This window comes from Capra hircus, chromosome 28 (genome assembly GCF_001704415.2).
Source record: "Capra hircus breed San Clemente chromosome 28, ASM170441v1, whole genome shotgun sequence".
NCBI lineage: Eukaryota > Metazoa > Chordata > Mammalia > Artiodactyla > Bovidae > Capra > Capra hircus.
Window position 1 is genome coordinate 39,362,764 of NC_030835.1, and position 25,832 is coordinate 39,388,595.

Here is a 25,832-nt window from a genome sequence, read left to right on the forward strand (position 1 = left end):
TAGTGGTAGAGAACCTGCCTGTCTATGCAGGAAACATGAGAGGTGTGGATCTGGTCCCTGGGTCGAGAAGATCCCCTGGAAGAGGACATGGCAGCCTACTCCAGTGTTCTTGCCTGGAGAATTCCGTGGACAGAGGAGCCTGGCGGGCTGCAGTCCATGGGGTTGCAGACAGTTGGACATAATTGATGCGACTTAGCATGCATGTTTTATAAAGCACTCAGACGCAGCTGCTGTGGGGTACAGTCCTGCAGCTCCCTTCTCAGATGTCTTAGGGCCTTAGAGCTCTTGAACACACACCTAGGAGTGCTGGGCCCTGGACGCACACTTACTAAAGCGTGGAAGCAGCGCAGCAGCAGCAGCAGTGACGGCAGGGGGCCTCGCCTTTCTGCATGCAGGGGCCGCCTGCTCACTGTCTCAAATATATTCATTCCTGTCCTGTCACTCACTTTGGAAGTAGGATTTCATTTTTCTCAATTCATAGATCAGAAAAAGGAAAGTCAGGGCAGTGAAGTAACTTGCCCAAGGTCACAGAACAAGTCAGTGGCCAAGCCAAGATATTAGCTCAGGTCTGGCCTTATTTCAGGCCCTGAGCATTTCCCATTATGAAATAAAACTTCTCAAAATGCCTTCCACACCAAAAACAAAAAACAAACAAACAAACAACAAGAAACCCCAAACTAAAGCCAGTGACTTCCAGTTAAAGCATTTGCTCTTGACTCGAGAGGTGCGGTCCCAAGAGCCTGTCTAGAAGGGAAGGTGGCTGCAGCCCAGGCCTGAGATCCCGTGGGCCTCATTCCAGGAAGGCCTTCTCTGGGTCTCCCTTTTCTGAAAGGCCTTCTCTGGGTCCCCAGGCGAGCCCTGTGCGGCCCCTCCCCGCGGGGTCAGCACTGGGTGCTGCAGAGGTCGGTGGCTGTGTTCCGTTACCTCCACAGAAGCGGATGTTGGTCCCACACCTCTCCTCTGCCCTCAGGCAGGCCCAAACTGACCCGAGTCAGAACACGACCTGCCTAAGCGTGTGCTTGCTCATTTGCTTCAGTTGTGTCTGTCTTTTTGTGACTCCGTGGACTGTAGCCCACCAAGCCCCTCTGTCCATGAGAATGTCCAGGCAAGAATATTGGAGTGGGTTGCCATGCCCTCCTCCAGGGGATCTTCCTGACCCAGGGATTGAACCCGTGTCTCCTGCAGCTCCTACAATGCAGGTGGATTCTTTACCACTGAGTCACCGGAAAAGCCCGACTTGCCCAAGGCCACTCTTGGGATCATCCTCTGAGTGGTCTCACTGATGACTGGACCACTACAGCCTTGAATCTCAGGCACTTGGAGGGCCCTCATCAGGCTGCGTGAGAGGTGGCGAGTGGCCACCTGGCCAGATCTGGACCATTGCCCATCGCTGGGAGGTTCATCGTTCCCTGTTTCCGCGGGGACCTCGTGATGCTCCCGTATCCCTGAGCTGGGTGCCTCAGTGCTCCTTCTGGAGGCCCTGATCAGGAGCTGCAGTTCTGCCTGATTCTCAGGAGCCCTGGATCCCAGGCAGGAAAGTGAAGGGGCGCCCCCTCAGGTACAGCCTGCTGCCTCCAGGACTGCCAGAGCCCGCAATGGGAGCCTCTCCCACTGGGAGACCCAGAACCACCAATGATGTGAGGCATGGGGGCGCACTGGTTCCAGACCCTGCCAGGTGGGTGGATGTGACTTCAGAGCAGGACTGAAGCCTGAGGTACCCTCATGAGTTCACCGGAGGTCCTGAATAAAAGCTCAAGCCCAGAAAGTGTTGTTGTTATTCAGTCGCTCAGTCGTGTCTGACTGTTTGTGACCCCATGGACTGTAGCACTCCAGGCTTCCCTGTCCCTTCATTATCTCCCAGAGTTTACTCAAACTCATGTCTGTTGAGTCAGTGATGCCATCCAACTATCTCATCCTCTGTCACCCTCTTCTCCTCGTGTCCTAAGCCTTTCACTGTTTCCCAGCATGAAGGTCTTTTCCAGTGAATTGGCTCTTCACATCAGGTGGCCAAAGTGTTGGAGCTGCAGCTTCAGCCTCAGTCCTTCTAGTGAATATTCAGGATTGATTTCCTTTAGGATGGACTGGCTGGGTCTCCTTGCAGTCCAAGGGACTCTCAAGAGTCTTCTCCAACACCACAGTTCAAAAGCATCAATTCTTCAGTGCTCGGCCTTCTTTATGGTCCAACTCTCACATCCATACACAGCCACTGGCAAAACCATAGCTTTGACTATACGGGCCTTTGTCGGCAAAGTGATGTCTCTGCTTTTTAATATGCTGTCTACGTTTGTCATACCTTTCCTTCCAAGGAGCATGTCCAACGCTTGTGACCCCGTAGACTGTAGCCTGTCAGGCTCCTCTGTCCATGGGATTTCCCAGGCAAGAATACTGAAGTGGGTTGCTGTTTCCTGCTCCAGAGGTCCAAGGATCAAGTGTCTTCTAATTTCCCAGAAAGGGAGTCAGACTAATTAATTCAGAGACAATTTTCTTTTTAAACAGGCGATTTGAGAAATTCCTGTAAGCAGCCTTCAGTGCCCTTAGCTCTCTGGAGTCTCCAATAACTTGATAGGCTTGTGAAAGGAATCAGGAAACACCCTGACTTTTATTGGGAGCTAATGATAGGTCTTTGGGAATCCTCCCCCTAGAAGAGATTCAAAGTCTGATGCATGTAGACATCTGGGTGTTTTGAGCCATTAAAAAATGCTTGAGAGTCACTCTGAGGTTCCATACGGGTGTGTGTTGATAAAGGAGGCGTGTTTGGGGATTAGCATGGTTTAAGCCATGTCTGAGGAGGCAGTGCGTCCTGGAACTTACAAGGATAGGCAGGATGGGAAACTGGACTAAGTCTCAAACTTTCCAAAAGTGATAGAAGTGAAGATAAGCCAGCAATAAACATTCTCCATTACGTATGATGAACTGGAGGTGTCAAGATGGACTGAAGAGTTTAGTATCAGTAAATCTCAGCCAGGTTCCTGGGGATACATGAGCTGAGTCTGTGGACACGTATCCTGACTCATGTTTCATTCCGTTTTAGTAGAACCTAGTTCTGCGTAAATACTGTCCTGGACTTCAGGCCACAGGTAAGCAAGAAACAGATGAGCAAGTGAAACTGTGGCCAAAAATGACAATAGGAAAACAAGGTGTGAAACCCAGAGTCCTGGAGATGGATTGTTTCTGCCTGGCCTGAGTGAGCTCTGGGACTTTGGGGTGTGCCAAGCCTGCAGGAGAGGAGAATCCTATTCCCCACTGGACTTGGTGCTGTAGAATGAAAGGTTAATGCTTCTGGCAGCCTTTTTGTCCCCACGAGGTGTGAACTGACCTGAAAACACAGCCAACAGGCAGGGCTGAGGGATGTGGAGAATGATTCCTGATGACACCATCCTCTCTAGCCCCTGAGTCCAGCCGGGCTCCATTGACCTTTCAGCTATGGGAGTCAATGCGTTTCACATTTTTCTTAAGCCATTTCCAGCTGGGTTTCCTATCACCTGAAATCTAAACACTCATAATAAAAGCAAGCAATAGCTTTAATCTAAAGGATCTTTCACCATTTTATTTAGGGGAATGACAGCACAAAGGTAAGACCTTTAGCGCTCTAAGTCTGTGAGTCGAGTCTAGAATTGCAGGGAAGGGTGGACTGGCAGAAAGGAGTCTGAGCCTTCTCCGCTCTCTGGCCGATACATCCTGGGTCTTATCAGAACTTCCACATCTCTTCTCTGTCTTGGATTTTCTCAACTGGAATCCCAGTATCTGTGTCTGAATGCTGTTACGTCTGAGACACTAAATGATGAACTTGGCCCCATCCAGCTATTTTGCTGATGGATGAAAAAGCTCACACACCATGTACCCAGGGGTAAGGTTTGACACGTCAGGTGTGGTGAAGAGCGATTATGCAAATGAATTCCAGAAGGATGATGCTTTTGAGGAACTCCAGAGCGTTGAATTTCTCAAATAGCATAGGTTTGAGCTTATTATTCATTGTGCTCCTGTGCATAATTTTACCCAGAGTCCTGTTCCACCCTGCTGAGCAGTTAGAGAATCTGGAAGGTGCGGAGCAGTGAAGTGGACTGGGCGCCTGCAGGAAGCCCTCCACCTGCCCACTGCTCCCTGGCAGTCTGGTGCTGCTGACCCAACGTATCAAGGTCACCTGGAAGTCAAGGTCACCCAGGAGCAAGGCTGTGTGTCTGAGTCTGCAGGGAGTGCCAGCCTAGCACAGCATACAGGCAGAGCCCTTCTCAGGCCTGGCAGCTTTTCCAGCTTTCAGGCATGTGTTGGAGATGGAATTGATGATTCTAAACAAAGGAAGGCAGAAGTCCTCAGCTTTTGCCTCTCAGACCTTTTTACTGCAGGACTCGAGTGTTGCTGGCTCAGGAGATTTATTGGGCAGATGGAGGTATTTGCACAGTTGAGGGTTCACTCCCCAGTGCCAAGAACCCTGAGCCCTTTCAAAGTTCTCTGTGACCAGGCAGGCAAGCTACTGGCCACACTGTCCCCATCAGTGACACAGTTGCCTAAGGGATGGCCACTCTGGGTCCTGGGGGACTTTTGCATTTGGACTTCTAGGTTCAAACTCACTCCTTAACATTGCAGTCATGGGGGGCATGGGCGGAAGACTCTTTAATTTTATAACTGTCAACTGAAAAGAAAGCACAGCCGAAAAGTTGAGGATTATGTTTTATTCCAAGGACTTGCTGAAGCCTGCAAGCCTTGGAGACAGCTTCTCAAAAGCGCTGAAGAACTGCTCAGAAGAGGTAAGGGAGGAATCAGGGTATATAGTTTTGCAACTTAGGCCAGGTAGTCCCAGAGCATCGAATGATTACTGTTAATTAAAGAAAGTCAGACATCTCAAGGAATTTAGCAGTCTTCTATGTATGGGCAGATGCAAGAGTCTGGGCTCATTGAAATGATCCCTTTGACACTCACGTAGGCTATCTGGAGCCAGCATCCTGTGTTTTCCCATTCTGAGTCCCCTTGGAGTGAACCAGTGTTGGTTTTTTTTGTTGTTTACTTGCTAAGTCATGTCCAACTCTTTTGCAATTCCATGGACTGAGGCCCATCAGGTTCCTCTGTCCATGGGATTTTCCAGGCAAGAATACTGGAGTGGGTCACCATTCCCTTCTCCAGGGGATCTTCCTGATCCAGGGATCAAACCTGCATCTCCTGCACTGGCAGACGGATTGTCTACCACTGGGCCATGGAAAGCCGCAGGGTACACCATTGGGTGGCTCTAGCGCACGGTGTGATGGCTGCAGCATCGGTTGTCTGCTGATATGGCAGGCAAAATTTATCATTCACAGTACTCTGAGCATACTTCCAAGACTGACTTTAGTCCCTGTTTATTGAAGGCTAAGAACTGTCCCAGACTTCACATGTGGTTGTTCTTTCAGGGTTTATGATACAATTGGCTGATTAATGAAATTAATGCATTATGTGAACATAGGAAGTCATGCTCTTTTTTTCTTGTCACTTTGAAAGCATTCTGCCATCATCACCACTCCATAGGGTTTATAATGCTCTTTCATGTCTCAATTACTGTGTTTCTCTCTCTCTCTGTAAACACAATTAAGTAGATGGATGCTCCCCATCAAGCTGGTTTAAATGAAAAATGACCAATAATGGAAAAATAATCCCATATGTGAGAATTAGTAAAACTGTTATCTGATAAGAATAATGGCAATTTAATGTATTATATTCTTTTTCTCTTTTGTATTGTCTAATTAAGTTACATATTTTGGTGTTTGTGTGGCTGGAGCTTAATTTCCTAGAGACTAGGAAAGCTTTGGGGAGAGGAATACTTTGAGGTTTGAGAGAAGAGAAAGTTCTTAGTGGATTTTAAAGAACACTGTATTATTTTTGTTGTTCATTTGCTAAGCAGTGTCCAATTCTTTGTGATACCATGTACTATAGCATGCCAGGATCCTCTGTCCTCTATTATCTCCTGGAGTTTGCTCAAATTCATGTCCATTGAGTCAGTGATGCCATCCAACCATCTCATCCTCTGTCATCCCCTTCTCCTTTTGCTTTTAGTCTTTCCCAGCATCAGGGTCTTTTCCAATAAGTCAGCTATTCTCATCAGGTGGCCAAAGTGTTGGAGCTTCCAAACAATACAGAAAGTATTGTTTGCGTAGAGAATGAAATTTTTAAAAATCTCTAATTTTAAGAGTAGTCCACAATGATAGAACACTAGCTTTCTAGTTAAATTTATCCAGGATAAAGCCTTCTGAGGAGGTTTTTCTTGTCATTGTCAAAGACACTGCCTGGGGGAAAAGCTGGGGAGATGGAGGACAATTGGAGGAGGTGAATGATCTCATTTCCTGTTGTCTATAATGCCTGTGCTCTTAGAGCCAGGATTCAATACAATTTTAGTATTTAAAATCAAATTTGAAAAAGCATATTAGGATTAAAAAATTACTGTTCTTTTTTTTCCCCATAAAAGAAATCTATACCCAGATGTACTGATGCGGTGATATAAAATCGATTTCCTATTCATCCATTGTCCCTCCTGATTCCCTTGGGTAACAGGCCTGTTGCAAGGTTAAGTGATTCTTTGTTCAGTTTTGCAGTAGCCAGTCAGAAGAAGGGCTCTATATTTCAGTTGCAGATCCAAAGCACCGTTTCTTAGTTGCCCTTTTGTGCACTCAGAAAACTGAAGGTCAGAAGAATTATAGGAGTCTTTCTACATCTCTCAAGTAATTTAATAAGTCATGAGCCAAGTTACAAATGGAAATCAGATTTATCAACTTAAGTTTTCGGTCCTATTCTTAGGGTTCCGCTGCCTTGTTTTTGTATAATGTTCCAGGCCAAATGATTTGTCATAAGGCACACCATCACTGAAATGCAAGCGGGAGAGGTCAAGCCTGCACTGTTATTATTGTTGTTGAGTCAGTAAGTTGTGTCCGACTCTTCCCGACCCCATGGACTGTAGCCCACCAGGCTCCTCTGTCCATGGAGTTTCCTCGGCAAGAATGCTGGAGCAGGTTGCCGTTTCCTACTCCGGGGGATCTTTCCCACCAGGACTGAACCTGAGTCTCCTACGTGGCAGGAGGATTGTTTACTGCTGAGGCCAGGGAAGCCCCACAAACCTGCATATGGCACCTCTATTTATCCTTTTAGTCAGTGTAACTGATTTGGCAAGGTGTCTCATGGTGATTATAGAATTAGGAGCACCATTTTAGTTAAACTTGGTTTTGTAACAGGTTTGAAGATTGAGCATGGGTCAGGTAAAATGTTATATATTAAGAGTGAATGAAATAACAAAGGAAAAATGAAGTCCATCTCAGCGGAAAAAGGAGCTGGTGTGATTTTATTAAGTGCCACATCCCTCGAGGACAAAACAGCACCGTGTCTTAACAGGCTTCACGTTAGGAGAGCGTGTCTTCTGGATTTGCTATCTCTCTTGAGACGTGTGGCCGTGAAAACAGGAAGGTCCAGAGGTAATCCGTCAGGGCTGTGCCTGTCACTGCAAAATCCTGCAATCTCATTGCCAACAGTTGGCATTTCTTTTTTCTGTGGGCTCACCTTGATCCAAATTCTGTACATACTCAGTGGTCACTAATAAAAAAGTAAATGTGTCTTCATCCCCAAGAGAAATATCCAGAACTCTAAATAAAACTCTGTCAAACTGGATCTCTTTTTACCAGGAGGCTATTGTACCCAGAAGTCAAAACCTTAAGTCAGTCATGTTACTCTTGGGGAAACAAAACTAGCAGCACCCTGATCATTTAATACTCAGGAATCCCTTGTAATCTCTTGTATCTCCATCTATTCAGTTCCCCATTTAGGCCCAGCCACATGCAACTAGAAATTCTTATTACTGTTTTGATTAGTTGCATTTGCAGAAACACTTTCATCCCCTAAATATTTATGACTTGCCAGTGAATAAATAGTTGGACTTCATATCCTGTAGTTGAAGTGTTGGAGAGTCTTGGATTTTTCTGACTGAAATGAGAGAAGTGATCCTAATTTGCAAGGCAAGCAAGGTAAGGTGAGAGATGAGAATCACACATGACTGCATTATAATCACAGAATTCAGGCCTGCTTCTAGCTATGGAGTTTTGTTTTGTTTTTTTAATGTATCAGTTCAATTCAGTTCAGTTCAGTCACTCAGTCGTGTCCAACTCTCCACAACCCCATGAATCGCAGCACTCCAGGACTCCCTGTCCATCACCAACTCCCAGAGTTCACTCAAACTCACGTCCATCGAGTCGGTGATGCCATCCAGCCATCTCATCCTCTGTCGTCCCCCTCTCCTCCTGCCCACAGTCCCTCCCAGCATCAGAGTCTTTTCCAATGAGTCAACTCTTCGCATGAGGTGGCCAAAGTACTGGAGTTTCAGCTTCAGCATCGTTCCCTCCAAAGAAATCCCAGGGCTGATCTCCTTTAGAATGGACTGGTTGGATCTGCTTGCAGTCCAAGGGACTCTCAAGAGTCTTCTCCAACACCACAGTTCAAAAGCATCAATTCTTTGGTGCTCAGCTTTCACAGTCCAACTCTCACATCCATACATGACCACTGGAAAAACCATAGCCTTGACTAGACAGACCTTTGTTGGCAAAGTAATGTCTCTGCTTTTGAATATGCTATCTAGGTTGGTCAAAACTTTCCTTCCCAAGGAGTAAGCATCTTTTAATTTCATGGCTGCAGTCACCATCTGCAGTGATTTTGGAGTCCCCAAAAATAAAGTCTGACACCATTTCCACTGTTTCCCCATCTATTTCCCATGAAGAGATGGGACCAGATGCCGTGATCTTCGTTTTCTGAATGTTGAGCTTTAAGCCAACTTTTTTGCTCTCCTCTTTCACTTTCATCAAGAGGCTTTTTAGCTCCTCTTCACTTTCTGCCATAAAGGTGGTGTCATCTGCATATCTGAGGTTATTGATATTTCTCCCGGCAATCTTGGTTCCAGCTTATGTTTCTTCCAGCCCAGCGTTTCTCATGATGTACTCTGCATAGAAGTTAAATAAGCAGGTTAACAATATACAGCCTTGACATACTCCTTTTCCTATTTGGAACCAGTCTGTTGTTCCATGTCCAGTTCTAACTATTGCTTCCTGACCTGCATATAGGTTTCTCAAGAGGCAGGTCAGGTGGTCTGATATTCCCATCTCTTTCAGATTTCTTCACAGTTTATTGTGATCCACACAGTCAAAGGCTTTGGCGTAGTCAATAAAGCAGAAATAGATGTTTTTCTGGAACTCTCTTGCTTTTCCCATGATCCAGTATCACTTTTAAAAACAAGTTTTTCATTTTGTATTGCTATATAACCGATTAACAATGTTGTGATAGTTTCAGGTGAAGAGCAAAGGACTCAGCTATACGTATACATGTGTATGGAGATTTTTTAAATTAAACTTTTTTCAAAGCTAAAGTATAAATTTACATGGGGTTGAAAGAAATATTAAAAAGAGATCTCCCCATATACCTTTTATTCAATTTACACATGTTAACATCTTGCACCACTATCACTGGGATATTGATGTTGGTCCAGTCGAGATATTGACCATGTCCACCCGCACAGAGATCTCTGCTTCTGCCCTTTTATATTCAAAACACACTCTTCTGTTCTGCAGCTCACCACTTCTTAACTCCTATAACCATTGATCTGTTTTCTAACTCTAATTTTGTTATTTCAATAATTTTATATGAATGGAATCCTACTACAATTAACTTCATGGGGTTGCCTGTTTTCACTCAACCGTAGTTCACTGAAGATTCATCCAGATCATGGTATGTCAGTAACTATAATTGCTAAGCAATATCTCATGGTATGGGCTTCCCTGGTGGCTCAGGCAGTAAAGAATTTGCCTGCAATGCAGGACACCTGGGTTTGATCCCTGGGTTAGGAAGAACCCCTGGAGGACAGCGTGGCAACCCTCTCCAGTATTCTTGTCTGGAGAATCCCATGGACAGAGGAGCCTGGCGGGCTACAGTCCGTGGGGTCGCAAAGAGTCAGACGTGACTGAGCGACTGAGCACAGCACAGCACATCTCATAGTGTGGAAACAACAGTCTGCTTAGCAACTCGCTCATTCAGGGACACCTTCTTTTGGTCCAGCTCACATCTGTACATGACTACTGTACGTGACTACAGGTTTGACTATACACACCTTTGTTGGCAAAATGATATCTCTGCTTTTTAATACCCTTTCTAGGCTTGTCATAGCTTTTCTTCCAAGCAGCAATAGTGAAGGACAGGGAAGCCTGGCTTGCTGCAATTCATGGGGCTGCAAAGAGTTGGACACAACTTAGTGACTCAACAGCAGAGGGGCATCTGGGTTGCTCCCAGAGTTTGGCTTTTATGAATAAAGCTGCTAGGGACGTTGGTCTGTGGGGTTTTGGGTGAACATAAGTCTTCATTTCTCTGGCATAATTGCCCAGGAATATAATTGCTAGCTCATATGGTAGTTATGCTCATATGGTTCCTATGCTTGCTAGACAGCATATTGAAAAGCAGAGACATCACTTTGCCAACCTAAGTCTGTAAAGTCAAATTTCCAGTTTTTCCAGTAGTCATGTACCGATGTGAGAGTTGGACCTTAATTAAAGAAGGCCGAGGGCCAAAGAATTGATCTTTTTGAATTATGATGCTGGAAAAGAATCTTGAGTCTCTTGGACTGCAAAGAGATGAAACCAGTCAATCCTAAAGGAAATCAACCGTGAGTTTTCATTCCAAGAACTGATGCTGAAGCTGAAGCTCCAATACTTTGACCTGACGCAAAGAGCCAACTCATTGGAAAAGGCCCTGATGCTGCGAAAGACTGAAGGCAAAAGGAGAAGAGGGTGGCAGAAGAGATGGTTAGATGGCATCACCGACTTACTGGACCTGAGCTTGAGCAAGCTCTGGGAGATAGTGAAGGACCGAGGAATGGGGCATGCTGCAGTCCACAGGGTCGCAGTTGGAAATGACGTGGTGACTGCAGAACATAATGGTAATTTTTTAAAAAAGAAACTGCCGCACATTTTTTCAGAGAAGTGACACCGTTTGCATCCCCAGCAGCACTGTGTAAGAGACCTAGTTTATGCACGTCCTTGGCAGTGTGTTGATATTTTCACTATTTTTTACGTTAGTCATTCTGCTGGGTGTATATAGCGATGCCTTCTTGTGGTTTTAACCTACGGTTCTCTTATGAATTATGATATTGAACATCGTTTTCTGAGTTTATTTGTTGTCCATGTGTCCTCTTCGCAGAAATGTTTTTCCATGTCTTTGTTCATTTTCTCTTGCATTCTTTGTGGGGGTTTTGTTTGTTTTGGTTTCTTTGTTTTGTTTTTTACTGTTGAGTTTTGAGAGTTGTTTATATATTCTAAACACTTGTTCTTTGTTGGATATGAGGTTTGAAGATATTTTGCCACTGTCTGTACCTGGTCTTTTTGACCTTTTGGCAGAGTATTTTGCAAAGCCAAAGTTTTTCAAAAAACATTTTTGACATGTGCACATGGACAAATCTCCAGAATAGACCATGTGTTAGGCCATAAAACAAACCTCAGTAAATTTAAAAGGATTGAAATTATATAACATATGTTCTCCAGCTACAATGGAGTGAAATTAGAAATTAACAGCAAGAGGAAATCTAGAGAAATCCCAGAGATGTATAAAATAAAGTTACCTTAAACAACCTATAAGTCAAAAAAAATTACAAGAGAAAATTTAAAAATATTTTGTGGTGAATGGAAAGGAGAGAACAGTAGCTTAAAACGTATGGTATTGTCAACTTTAAAAAAGGGCAACATGAAAGTTGCAAGTTAAGTTGTATTTGGGGCAAAATGAGGGCTGCAGCCCAGGAGACAGCACCTCAAATACCTCTGAGAACTGTTCCAAATATCATATATTAATGCATATATATGAAATCTAGAAAGATGGTACTGATGAACCTGTTTGTGGGACAGCAATGAAGATGCGGGTATAGAGAACAGACTTCAGGACACGGTGGGAGAAGGAGAGGGTGGGATGAATTCAGAAAGTAACCCTGAAACATATACATTACCATATGTAACATAGATAGTGGGAATTTGCTGTCTGACACCGGGAGCTCAAACCAGTGCTCTGTGACAACTAGAGGGGTGTGGCGGGGGGAGAAGGAAGTTCAAGGGGGAGGGACATATGTATACCTATGGCTGGTCCATGGTGCTGGGTGGCAGAGACCAACGCAATCTTGTAAAGCAGTTATCCTCCAATTAAAATAAATAATTTTTTTGAATGTAGTGGAGAAGGACAGTATATGTGTGATCTTGGTGAAGGAAGTGTACATACAATCAAGCACATGTTTCTTCAGAAGGTTCTTCTAACCATGAGAAACAGTCATCCCATGAAGGATTGCAGTGCTTTTCTAGATACGAGGAGACCAAGAATTGGGCTCATAAAATCAGCTCCTAAAAACATCTAACTATCTGAAGACCTGCCCTGCCAGTTTTATTCCCCAGATCAGAGTGCCTCACCTCTGCCCTCCACCTGGAAGGCCTCTCGGGGGTGTTGAAGGTCAGCAGCTGCAGCGGCAGGCAAGGTAATCCTAGTAGGGCGAGCTGTGGTTAGTGGCTCTGTCGTGTTTGACTCTTTGCGACCCCACGGACTGTAGCCCGCCAGGCAAGTGCCCACGGTGAGTGCCAATTTGTAGTTGACAGTATGTAGCAAAAGCAGTACTCAGAGAGAAATTCAGAGCTGTCAATGCCTAAATTTAAAAAAAATAAGGAAAATCTCAAATCAATAAGCTAGTCTTCCATGTTAAGAAACTAGAGAAAAAGGAACCAACTAAACCAAAGTAAGCAGACGGAACAAAATAATAAAAATTAAAATGATGAGAAATGAAATAGAGGATAGGAAAGCAATAGAAAGAATAAGTTAAACCAAAATTTGATTCTTTGAAAAGATTGACAAAAGTGACAAATGTTTACCAAGAATGACCAAGAAAAAAGAGACTCAAATTACTAAAATCACAGTTAAAAGTTGAGAACATTTCTACCAACATTACCTAATTGAAAGAGAATTCTATAAACGACTGTGTATCGACACATGAGATAACCTAGCCAAACCAGGAGAATTCATAGAAATACACACACTACCAACATTGACTGAAAAAGAAATAGATAATCTGAGTAAGCCTATAACAATTAAAGGGAATTAATAGGTAATCAAAAACTCGCAACAAAGAAAAGCCCAGAATCGGTTCGCTTGACTCTCAAATTCTCTAAAATGATTAAAGACGAATTACCATCAGTTCTTCTCAAATCTCCCCAAAGAAGAGTAAAGGAAGGAACAGTTCTTAAATCATTCTGTGGGGCCAGTATTCCCCTGATACCAAAGCCAGACAAAGTCATCGCAAGAAAAAACAACCTTGGACCGATATCCCATATGAGTATAAACACAAAAATCATTAAAAAATACTAACCCAAATGAAACTTGTGCATATATTCAACTTAAAATGGGACAGGTCCTTCTGTTTAGTGTCTGACTGCCTTCTCATTTTCCAGATTTCTCTAATGCTGTCCCGCCCCATGAAGAGAACTATAGTCCATCCATCCTGGTTTCTCCATATGAGCAGATGCCCATCAAAGTTCTTACTCCAGCCAGTCACACTTCCTCATCAAAAATGGGGACTACTTCCATAAATAGTCTATGTGAGCTGTCAAACCGGAACTGGAAACAGTATAATCAAGTTACTGTTAAATTACTTAAGCTCCTCAGGTGAAGCCACGTAAGTGACAAGGTGCTGGATTTAGATGAGGAGGTAGAAAGGCAAAGCATGAAAGGAGGAAATGAGCTTTGCTGGTGGCATTCCGTCTTAACATAAGGGAGAGATGCTTCAGAGCGAGTCCCCTTCTCTGGGAAGACCTATCATATTACTGGACTCTTGGCTTGTGGCGCTTGGGACCCTGTGGCAAGCAGTGAGCCTTAGCTTTGCCGGGCAGATGCTGAGAGCATACACACCTAACCACGCCGGCATTTTGAACGCCTCTGAGATTGGGGAGTGAGTTGGAAGCCCCCACCAGGTGGCGCTAGTGGTAAAGAATCTGCTGGCTAGTGCAGGAGACCCAGGAGACGTGGCTTTGATCCCTGGGTTGGGAAGACCGCCTGGAGTAGGAAATGGCAGCCCATTCCAGTATTCTTGCCTCGAAAATCTCATGGACTGAGGAGCCTAGCAGGCTACAGTCCATGGGGCTGCAGAGAGTCGGACATGACTGAGCAACTGACCATACCACACACTGAGGGACAGAACAGAATGTTCCTGCAATAAGACAGTGAGGACAGAAATCCAATTACTGAACTAATTAGCACCTTTGAGTGGTAAGCACCGAATTTACAGGAGGAAAGCGCTGGAGAAATCCTTGAATACCCAGTAAGGCTGACACTTGCCCTTCTTAGAGAGTCTGGTGGCGAGCCAGAGGCCCTCGGGGCACACAGGCAGCATGGCTTAGTTACTGCTGATCAGAATTGAGCCCTCTGCATCCAAAGCCTTTTGCAGATAGCTTTTCATTTAACATAGTTTTAGAAGGTGTTTTAATTCCCTAAGGAGTTTGGGAAATGACTTTCTTTTGGCTCAATCTCACTTTAAAAATTGTTTATTCTGCTGCTGAAAATTCCATTTGTCCTAGGTCTTAAGGTGAAATTAAAATTCCGTTCAGGGACTCACTGTGCCGACGTGGGATTACGGCCTTCATTAGAAAGAATTTTGTTGTTCGCTTTATTTTCTGCCACCCGGGGTCTTTTATTTTCAAAGCTGATCTGAGGGTATTTGCAAGGAAAAGGAAGCAGTAATAGAACAACGTGACCTTTCCGAGCTGTAACAGAATATCCCTTCTGTACAACCCATCTGGAGCATCTAGTCTACAAAACTCCAGCAGGATCCTGCCTAGATAGTTCTCATATATCTGAAACATGGTATATCTAGGTATGGTAAAGATGAGATGCTCATTATGTTCGAACTTGTATGGAACCCTCCATTCAGTGGTCTGTTTCTAGTGAAAGCCCTTTCTTTATGGCATAGGTTTAGGCTTATGAAATTTTTGTAGGAAGAGGGATGCTTGCCAGGGCCCGAGAGTGGGCTCTTGTCTAACACTCAGAAATGAATTGTCTAAGGAGACACATGTGCTGATAAAGCAAGAGACTTCAATGGGAAGGGGGCCGCCGGGTGGGAACCGAGGAGGACTGCTCTGCCAAGTGGCTCACAGCCTCAGGTTTTATGGTGATGGGGTTAGTTTCCAAATTTTCTCTGGCCAGTCATTCTGACTCAGGGTCCTTCCTGGCAGTGTGCACATCACTCAGCCAAGATGGATGTTAGCAAGGAGGATGGTGGGAGGTTGGTAAGACATTTTGAACTTTCCTGAATTCTTCTGATTGGTGATGTCTTGTTAGTTACGCCTTCCTTACTAGGATCTCCTCTTGTAAGATACCTCATGCAAATAGTTAGTATCGTGTTTGGCCAGGATGGGGCAGTTTGAGTCAGTCGTTCCCCTCACACAATTGCCATTTTTGTAGACCATAAACTGTTGAATATCATCAGCTTCTTGTGGTTGGTGTCAGTATCATATTTCATCCATCAAAGAATGACAAGACCTCCACTCAATGTCTGAAATAAGTCAAGGCTGGCTCAACATCTTCTCTCCAAGCAGAGCAGACTGTTGCACTTAAAAGGGGTTTGGGGGACATCTGAAGTTCAAGGGCAGATGAGTTTCAGGTTTAGATGGGGTGATGCCATCTGCAGGGCAGTCACCTGGGGAACCTGTTATTGATTGGTCACCCTCAGAAGCCTGCACTGAGCCTGTCCTTGCTGGCTGACTTGCAGAAGCAAGCGGCCACTGTGAACTGGCTGCCTTACCAAAGCTGTAAGTTGAGGTGAGTTGTCATAACTGAAAAGGTTTAAAACTGGTTCTGGTGGCAACTGGTTACCGTGGCTACAGATAATCCACCTTTTCCTAAGCTGCAAAGAGCTGCTTTTCATTCTTATGGTTCAACCTAAGACAAGTCTGTAAGAATGCACCCAACTCTTGAAAGCAAGTGGTGGAGACCTGGACTGCTTATCAAGAATGTTCTGGAATCAGTTTGAAAAGCAAGATAGCTATGTATGCACTGCTCTCAAGTACTGTCAGTGAGCGGTAGTCCATTGACAATTTCAGTGCTTGCTGTTATTTTGTGGACTGGATGCTCAGAATTGATAAAGATGAAGGTCTGTCTTCTGTGCCTAAGCACTAAACATCTCTTCCCTCTCTGCGTTTTCTGTGCTTTTCCCACCCTTCTGACCCCTCTCTTCCTTCAGCCTTGTCAGTGTAGAACAATAACTCTAATACGTGAGCTCCATCTCCCCTGGATTCCCACTCACACAGCTGATCCTGTGAGCCCGCTCTCCTTTGCAGGGATCTAATCACAGCCTCTTACTCTTGTGGCTCTTTCTAGTACAAGGCGTGTGGATAATTCCAACACAAGACTGGTGGTCCAAATTGAAAAGGATCCAGGTAAGAGGATGTCTTCCTTCTCTTTCTTTCTTTTTTTAATATTTTATTTTATTTATTTTTGGCCATGCAGCATGTGGGATCTTAGTTCCCCAAGCAAGGATTGAACCATGCCCCCTGTGTTGGAAGCATGCAGTCTTAACCACTGGAGCTCCCCTGCCCAGGAAAGTCCCCTGTCTCTCTTTTAAGCTATTTATTTTGTTGTGTAGATGGATTCCTTCAATCCAAAAAAGAGGAATTAAGTACTCACTTTTTTTAATCACTGTGGAGACAGTGTATGTCTTGGTAAATATGCTGATGGTAAAAATAAAACTGTGCAAATAGAACTGATCAAATATCCTGATTTGGTTTAGAAATGGATTCCTCCATGATTTAGCACTGATTAGATCCCTTTTCAATATTGAATGACTGTTGATTACAACATTTTAGTTTGTATATGCTAAACATCAAATACAGACAGTAAACCTTGGTATTCGTATTCTGGCAAAAAAAAAAAAAAAATCAGCATTATGATGTCCTTAAAGGCGAGCCATTCTAGGATCCAGGGTCTGGATATCTTCAGAGTCTTTGTACAACATTAATCTATGGAAAGATTTATCTGCCACAGTAACAGGAAGTTACTTTTTTCTTTCTGTAATCTATTTCATTTTGAAGCATTCGACCTTTTTTTCTCCTCATATCAGTATGCAAATTTAAACCACTCTCTATTTTTAATCCACCTCACTCTCTGTGCCAAAAATATTGTCTAGGAAGAATTGTATCCTGCTTATTAGCTATATTTAAATTGCATATACATGATTAATTTGAAATCGTAATTTGAAACTTGAAAATATCTGGAGAGGCAGGTTTATTTTTTGTTAAACTTTGTATCAGCCCAGTTGGAAGGGGGTGTGGTTGGAGTATAAATATCTCTAATGTGGAGCCATGGGGTTCTGATTTTGCCAGGCCATTGACATTAGGCATATAGATAGTTTCATAAGCACATTGTGATTTTAGCTGTTCATAATTTCATCTCATTTTAATCTAATTATACAGATATGTGGTCAGTGTGTTCTAAGATCTCAGCTTTTCATGGTTTAAATTGTTTTATTTGTACATCAAACAGTTTGAACAGTTAAGCAAAAGTTAATTCTCTTGTTAAGGCTTTTTCTTTACAAGTACCAGAGACTCGGAGTAATCTCCAGTTAGTGTCTCTGGATGCATGCTGCTTCATCAGAGAAAATGAATATCACTGCAGGTCAGGCAGGCTTAATCTGCATAGAAAATTAAGCATACTGATACCTTATTAGAGGTCATAACATGACTCAGTCCATAGAACAGTTTGTTTCTTTCCATTAATCATAAATAGGTTATAAATGCACCTATTTCAGTTTGGCTTTTAACTGTCATGAATGCCTAGCCCTGATATCCATAGTTTGATAGTGTTGTCTTGTAGATTTCTTAGCCGTGGATCAGTGCTCTTTCTTACGTGGGTGCGCTCGGGGCCAGTCTGTGCCTTCCTGCACCCTCAATGATGCTCCAGTTCCTGAGGATACAGAGCAGGAAAGCTCCATTCAGATCTTCACGGATCTTTATCTGCAACCTTCCTGAATCTCTGTCTCCACTCCAGAAGCTGGCCTAGAAGGGGTCCTGAGCTTTGCTTCAGGCCTCTTCTCTCTGGGGCAACTCTATGCTTCTCTGACTTTCTGGAGGCAGAGCTTACTCCCCAGAGAAGAGATACTCCTAAAGTGAAAGCACTGCTGACACACTGTCCTTCCAGCCCCTCCCAGTGCTTCTTCCACTCCCAGGAGCACAGACCCGGACTTCCCAGTTTACCCAGCCTTCTCAGAAAAGATTCTGTCTTCATTATGAGAGATCGGACGGACGGAGTAAGAGGAGTCGGCCCAGCCGGGACGCGAAATGCGTCATGAACCCCCAGTTCCATGCCCCTGAGACGCACTGGCCCTTTACTGGGAAGCCTTTATTCCCTCACTCCATCTCCTTTGCTGCGTCCTTCCTTTTCCCTTCCCTTGATGTGCTCATCCACTCGATCTGAACGGCTAAGTCCGAACGACAAGCCATAGTCCTGGCGAGGGTGCAGAGCAGCTAGACTTCTCAGTCCCGGCGACTGGGGCGCAGAATGGTCCAGCCGTTCTGGAGAACGGTAGTGCCGCTCTTAGGGTCTGACTCAAGAGAAATGAAAACATGTTCTTATAAACTTCAGTTCATGAATATCGTGAGTGGATTTACTCATATTCACCAGTACTGAAAACAACCCAAAGGTCCTTCAGCTATTGAATGGTTAAGCAAACTGGAGCGACTGCATACAAATGAAACAGAACGAACCACTGCTGCATGCCTCGGAATGGGTGAGACGCAAACGCAGCGCGCGAAGCGGTGGTCATGTGGCTGTGAGCATTGTTCTAAGGTTCATAGAGCCGGACACTAAAAAGGGTGAATTTTGCTCTCTATAAATTATGCCTCAATAAATCTGAGTTTTATATACATATATAACTTAAAATGAGTAGGTGGCATTGATATATAATATATATACTTGTATATAATATATAAAAATGTATACTAGCAATAATTATTTATATTGTAGACTGCAGTTATATATGTATATATGCATATATATATACTGTTTACACAATATATACTATCAATAGTTATTTATATTATAGAATATATATATACCTATATAAAAAACTTCCCTATAGTTCAGATGGTAAAGAATCTGCCTGCAATTCAGAAGACATGGGTTCAACCCCTGAGTCAGGAAGAGCCCCTAAAGAAGGAGATGAAAACCCACTCCAGTGTTCTTGCCTGGAGAATTCCATGGGCAGAGAAGCCTGGTGGGCTACAGTGCATGGGATCACAAAGAGTTGGACATGACTAAGTGACTTAACACACACACACACACACACTATATATATATACATATACACACATACACACACACAATTTATTGTCTGTAAATTATTTCTCAGTGAAACCCTGCAGTTACTTAATGGATTATGTTCTCAAAAGCAAAATTTCTCTTAACAAAGCTGTATCATCATGATGTCATCTATTATTCAACAGATATTTAGTCAGTCATTACTGCATATTAAGAATCTGCCAGTACTGAGATACAAAAATAAACAAATTCAGTCTTCCTTCACCACCGTAGGGTGCATTGGAGAAATCAGATGTTAATCAAATAACCATATATACACATATACACACAAAAAACCAAAAGTCAAATTCCAGCTGTTTCAAGTGCTTTCAAGCAGAGGGTCATAGTCCTGATGCCCTATAACATGGCGTGGCAAAGGGGTCAAGGAAGGCTTCCCTGAAGTGGCCGTGGAACAGTGGTCTGAAGATTAGTAGAGGTAATAAGACAGAGAAGAACGAAGGGAAACCAGGCAGAAAGATTAGTCTCTGCAAAGGCCCAAGGTGGGAAGGGGCAAGTGAGTCACTCACCTGGGAGAAGTTCTGTGTTGCTAAGTGTGGAGCTCGAGGGAGAGATGAGTGAGAGGTGAGGATGGAGACTGAAGTGGGGAGCAGAGCACACAGCGCCCCTGGTGTGACCATACACCCTGGGTTTGATCAGGCTGGTGTCCTAGCTTATTCCTGTGGAGGATGACTTATGGGACCCTATTATAGGTGATGTGTTGAAGTCTTGTCTCTATCTTAAGAGCCCTAACAAACCACTTTAGGAAATGGGCTGGAGGGTCCTAGGTGACACGTTCCCCTTTCGTCTGAAAGGTCATTCTGGCTGGGGGGTAGAGAATTGATGAGCAAGCATGTCCTAGTGAAGACCCATAGGTGAGTTACATGACCCTTGTGGTCCTCCACCTGAGAGATCGTGTAACTTGGGATAAAGCAAGGGTAATGGGAATGGAAAAAAGTAGAGAGATGCAAAAAATACTTGAAGAATGTGAAATTGAGAGCCTTAGGTGGGAAGGAGTGGGAAGAAAGATACCCAGGTTGTGGCCAACTGGACAGCTGAGAGCAGGTTGGGGGCGGGACTGGGGGGGCAGGGCCTGACTTGAACACATTGGGTGGAGGAGAAACATTGGAAACATACAAGAAACGTTAAGCAGACAAGGAAGCAGACAGGTCTAGAGTCCAGGCGAGAGATCTCTGCTGGAGATAGGAATTTGTCAGGTGTCTCATCTAGACAGGAATTCAGTCCATTTATGTAGATGACATTGACCAGGAAGAGCGTAGAGGGAAGAAATAGGAGGGTCTCACAAACCCCAGCACAACGGGCGCAAGGTCTGAGGAGTCCGATTCTCCCCTAATCGGGTGACAGCTGCCCGTCTCCCAGGCAGAGCGCGTTGGAGCAGGACTCACTGGGCGTATTGCTTCTTGTCGTGTCTTCAGGGAGCGATGGCAACAACCTCAATTCCATCTTTTATGAGCACTTGACAAGGGCGCTCCAGGAGTCTCTCTGTGGAGACCTCATCCTCGGCCGGTGGGGCAACTACAGCTCTGGCGATTGCTTTATTTTGGCTTCGGATTACCTCAATGCTTTCGTTCACCTGATTGAAATCGGCAATGGCCTTGTCACCTTTCAACTTAGAGGACTGGAATTCCGAGGTAAGAGTCTCTTTACTGTGGAAGTTGTTGGAAGTTGGTCATTTGAGTGAACTATCATGCAGAGCTTTCATAAGAAGTCATCCTGAAAAAGGAAGAGTGGGATGCCTGTCCTAGAGAATGAGTTAGGGAGCTTGCTGCAACCACATCTCATCACGTATTTGGATATGAAGAAAGTCCAGTCATCTGAATTAGTAATCAGGTTAAATGTACAGTCTTGTGTAAACGTTAGGAGTAGCAAGTCAGAACTTTGGTTTTATTTGGGGAAAAACTCAGAAGCACTAAATGAGTGTGGACCAAGCGTGGGGGCTCCGTGTGGAGTCAGCCAGACCTAAAATGGAACCTGCTTCCTGGGGTTACAAATGCCACGGTCTGTTGTGGGTGAGTCATTTAGTATCTCTGAGTTTTGTTAAAAATTGTCTGTAAAATGATAAGAAGAAGAATGGCTGCCTCATACAGTTGTTGCGTGATCTACCTGAGATCCTGTATATGCAGGCACTGTTGCTGTTTAGTTGCTAAGTTGTGTCTGACTCCTATGCAACCCTATGGACTGTAGCCCACCAGGCTTTTCTGTCCATGGAATAGCCCAGGCAAGAATACTGGAGTGGGTTGACATTTCATCCTCCAGGGGATCTTCCCGATCCAGGGACCAAACCCATGTCTCCTTCATTGGCAGGTGGATTCTTTACTAGAGAGCCACATGGGAAGCCCACTTGTAGGCACTAGATGAATGCTTACTGCTCTGTGGTTACTGAGTCTGCCTGTGTCTTTGAAGAGTGGTTCTGATTTTTCCATGAATCAGACGCTGCCGTTGTGTGGTGATCACTCAGGGATCAGCGTCATGGGTATTCCTGTGGCCCCGTCTCCTGGGTTCTTTGTGCAGTCTTTCACTCACACATGCTTTTCTCTACCACAACACCCCCTCTGTGTTAGGCCACGTTCTGATGCTGAGGATGCACTGGCGTGCGACCCTGAGTCTCACCCTCAGCTCAGTTCAGTCGCTCAGTCGTGTCTGACTCTTCGCGACCCCATGAATCGCAGCACACCAGGCCTCCCTGTCCATCACCATCTCCCGGAGTTTACCCAAACCCATGTCCATCGAGTCCGTGATGCCATCCAGCCATCTCATCCTCTGTCGTCCCCTTCTCCTCCTGCCGCCAATCCCTCCCAGCATCAGAGTCTTTTCCAATGAGTCAACTCTTCTCATGAGGTGGCCAAAGTACTGGCTTTAGCATCATTCCTGCCAAAGAAATCCCAGGGCTGATCTCCTTCAGAATGGACTGGTTGGACCTCCTTGCAGTCCAAGGGACTCTCAAGAGTCTTCTCCAGCACCATAGTTCAAAAGCATCAATTCTTCGGCACTCAGCCTTCTTCACAGTCCAACTCTCACATCCATACATGACCACTGGAAAAACCATAACCTTGACTAGACGGACCTTAGTCGGCAAAGCAATGTCTGCTTTTGAACATGCTATCTAGGTTGGTCATAACTTTTCTTCCAAGGAGTAACCGTCTTTTAATTTCATGGCTGCAGTCACCATCTGCAGTGATTCTGGAGCCCCAAAAAAATAAAGTCTAACACCGTTTCCACTGTTTCCCCATCTATTTCCCATGAAGTGATGGGACTGGATGCCATGATCTTCGTTTTCTGAATGTTGAGCTTTAAGCCAACTTTTTCACTCTCCTCTTTCACTTTCATCAAGAGGCTTTTTAGTTCCTCTTCACTTTCTGCCATAAGGGTGGTGTCATCTGCATATCTGAGGTGATTGATATTTCTCCCGGCAATCTTGATTCCAGCTTGTGTTTCTTCCAGTCCAGCGTTTCTCATGATGTACTCTGCATAGAAGTTAAATAAGCAGGGTGACAATATACAGCCTTGACGTACTCCTTTTGCTGTTTGGAACCAGTCTGTTGTTCCATGTCCAGTTCTAACTGTTGCTTCCTGAGCTGCATACAGATTTCTCAAGAGGCAGGTCAGGTGGTCTGGTATCCCCACCTCTTTCATGACGTGGCAAATAAACAAGTAAACAAAAGAGCAAGCCAATCACAGCTTGAGGAATGGCAGAGAGGAGGTAAATAAGGTTCTATGAGCAGAATCAGTGCAGGAGGTGAGGAAGCTCGTCGGGGAAGGGCCCTGAGGAGGAGAACAGGGAGAAGAACGTTCCAGGCCAGGAACTGGGAGGTGCTGAATGTCTGAGTCCAGAGCAACCCAGGAGGAATGCCGTGACCAAAGAGGCAGGGTTGGGGGAGGTCATGGGGTTTCTCCCAGCCAGGGGGAGGTGCTGCATTTTATTCTGTGCACCGTGAGGAGCCATGGAACGTTCTGGAAATGGGAATGACTGACCTAGAGCTTGTTCTGGTTGCTGTGTGGAAGATGTACTGGAGGGGATGAAAGGAGAAAAAGGGGGACCACCTAGGAGTGTCCTGTAGTCACCCCAGCAAGAGAAGAGAGCAGAGGCAGAGATGTGCTGGGATGCTCAGAAGTGGTGGGCAGGCCTGCATGTTGGGGTGAGGGAAGGTGGGGTGCTCAGTATGCTCCCTGCTTTCTAGGTTGAGAGCCCAATGGACAATGGTGCATTTACTGAAACTGAGAAACCTGGATAAGGAGTGGCACATTGGGTTTGAGGATGCAGTCAAGAGCTCCATTTTAAATATTTTCTTTTTAAAATGCCCTGGATTCATCCAAGTGAATGTATCACATAGCTAGGTGGACATATGTGTCTAATATTCATTTTTGTTGTTTAGGCCCTAAGTTGTGTCTGACTCTTTTGTGACCCCATGGACTGTAGCTTGCCAGCCTCCTCCATCCATGGAATTTTCCAGGAAACAGTACTGGAGTCAGTTGCCATTTCCTTCTCCAGGGGATCTTCCTGACCCAGAGACGGAACCCAAGTCTCCTGCATTGCAGGCAGACTCTTTACTGCTGAGCCACCCGGGAAGCACTTAATGCTCATTGGGGAGATATTTATTCAGCACTGATTATATGTCATGCACTAAGTTAGGTGCTCTGAGTAAAGAAGCAAAGGCCCTGCCTTGTGGAGCTTGAAGCCTCCCTTAGAAGACAGGCGCGTGATAAGTGCTTACTGCCCAGAGATTTGGCTGTTATAGCAGCACAGCGCATGGGGTGCCTGGGGACCAGAGGAAGGGCGCTGGAATCAGAAAGGGCGCTGGGGTCTGTCAGCTCAGCAGAGGAGGGGCTGCAGTTAGAACGGAGAGGAGGGAACAACTGGTGTGATTACAAGTAGGCACCAAGTAGCCAGATGTGGTTTCCAGGTGCTTTGGGAGGAAGGGGTCACCAACAATGCTAGAAAATTAAACAACAGCCAGGTCATGCCTTCTTGAACCTCACAGTGACCAAAGGACACGTTTCCACCAAGAACAAATTGCCGTCACTTCATATTTTAAAAACTGTAACCCAAAGAGAATTCTTGTACATCCGTACAAATTCTAGGAATCTAATTTAGGGAGCTTATTTGGGAAAAGGTTATTGGGCCAAGAGAGTGATGATCAGACTCTAAAGAACAGAGAAGCACCATTTCCCTGATACTTTTCACAAATGCCAGAAAATGCCACAGTAGGTGGTAGAAATTAAGTGTCTGGGTACAATAATGCAATAGAACTGCCTATTTTTGAGAGCTTTCCATTTTTTCCTGGAACTCAAGGGAAGAACTTTTAAGGTTCGCTGAGTTGAATCTGAATTAAAGTTATAGCACAAGTTTTATGTGGCTTATAGCATCTTCAGCAAACTTGACCAATCTTTGAATTGAAGGGTTAGTTAGGAGGCCCCCCAAGTAGCACAGTGGTAAAGACTCCTCCTGCCAACACAGGAGACGCGGGTTTGATTCCTGGGTTGGGAAGGTTCCCTGGAGTCGGAAATGGCAACCCACTCCAGTATTCTTGCCTGGAGAATCCCATAGACAGAGGAGCCTGGAGGGCTACAGTCCATGGGATCTCAAGGAGTCATACAAGACTGAAGGCATTGAGCACATGTTTCAAACATGCATAAGAGAAATGTTGTATAGCTGAGTACCCAGGAGAAAAAGTAAAAAGTTTGGTGAACAGTTAGCCAGCCTCTGGCACAGCGGGTAATTTTCCCAACATTAGAATAAGAGTTTAGAACCTGGGTAGCCCAAATGATTGATAAAGGCTCATGGCCCATGCTGTTTCCATTGGATAGTACTATAGTGGAGTAAATTCAAATTAAGAATACAAATAAAGAAGCCACGTTTTTCTGTTCTACTCCTTTGGCCCATGCATCCCAGAATAGAAATACATTTTTTTGTTGTTTTTGTTGTTCATGTAAGGAAACATGATTGTACTGCTGTTCTTGGTTTATGAGTATCTCTTGCATCTACCCAGCCAGAGAGCCTTTAAGGAAACCGTTCAAGAATTGGTGGATTAGTCAGCTTTAAGTCTAAGGTCAATGAAACAGACAAGGAACTTTGGAAGGCCTTCAGTGTGAGGAGCACCAAATTCAAGGCTTTTCAAAAGAAATGGAACCTGTTGTATTTAACCGTAATCCGAGTAGGCGGACACAGAGAAATGGGAAAGTGAGAGCTGATTATCTGTTCAATCCATTTCCGTTCTCTGTTAGTCATCCAAGTGACCTAGCTTGATGGTTTGGCTTATTTCTATAAAAGAGGAGAAACATGAATGAGGAGAACAGAGTTGCCAACAAAAGGAGTCAGACAACTTGAAAATCCTGTTATTATAAATGAAGAAGAACCAAGAATAGGAGGGAAAAAAAAAAAGGCATTGGAGAGAGACTTTTATAAGATACAAAGCACTCTCTTGCCTGTGAAGGTGACAGCGACCCCCGATTGGCCTTAATCCCAA

General features: G+C 44.6%; 1 protein-coding gene across 1 annotated transcript in view; it reads left to right on the forward strand.

The window, feature by feature from the left end:
• PCNX2 (pecanex homolog 2 (Drosophila)) overlaps positions 1–25,832 on the forward strand; it is a 309,639-nt gene that overhangs the window by 216,981 nt on the left and 66,826 nt on the right. Inside the window, exons 24-25 of the mRNA XM_018042531.1 lie at positions 16,378–16,436; positions 20,784–20,999. Of these exons, the coding sequence (XP_017898020.1) occupies positions 16,378–16,436; positions 20,784–20,999 (275 nt within the window). The remainder of the gene's footprint in view (positions 1–16,377; positions 16,437–20,783; positions 21,000–25,832) is intronic.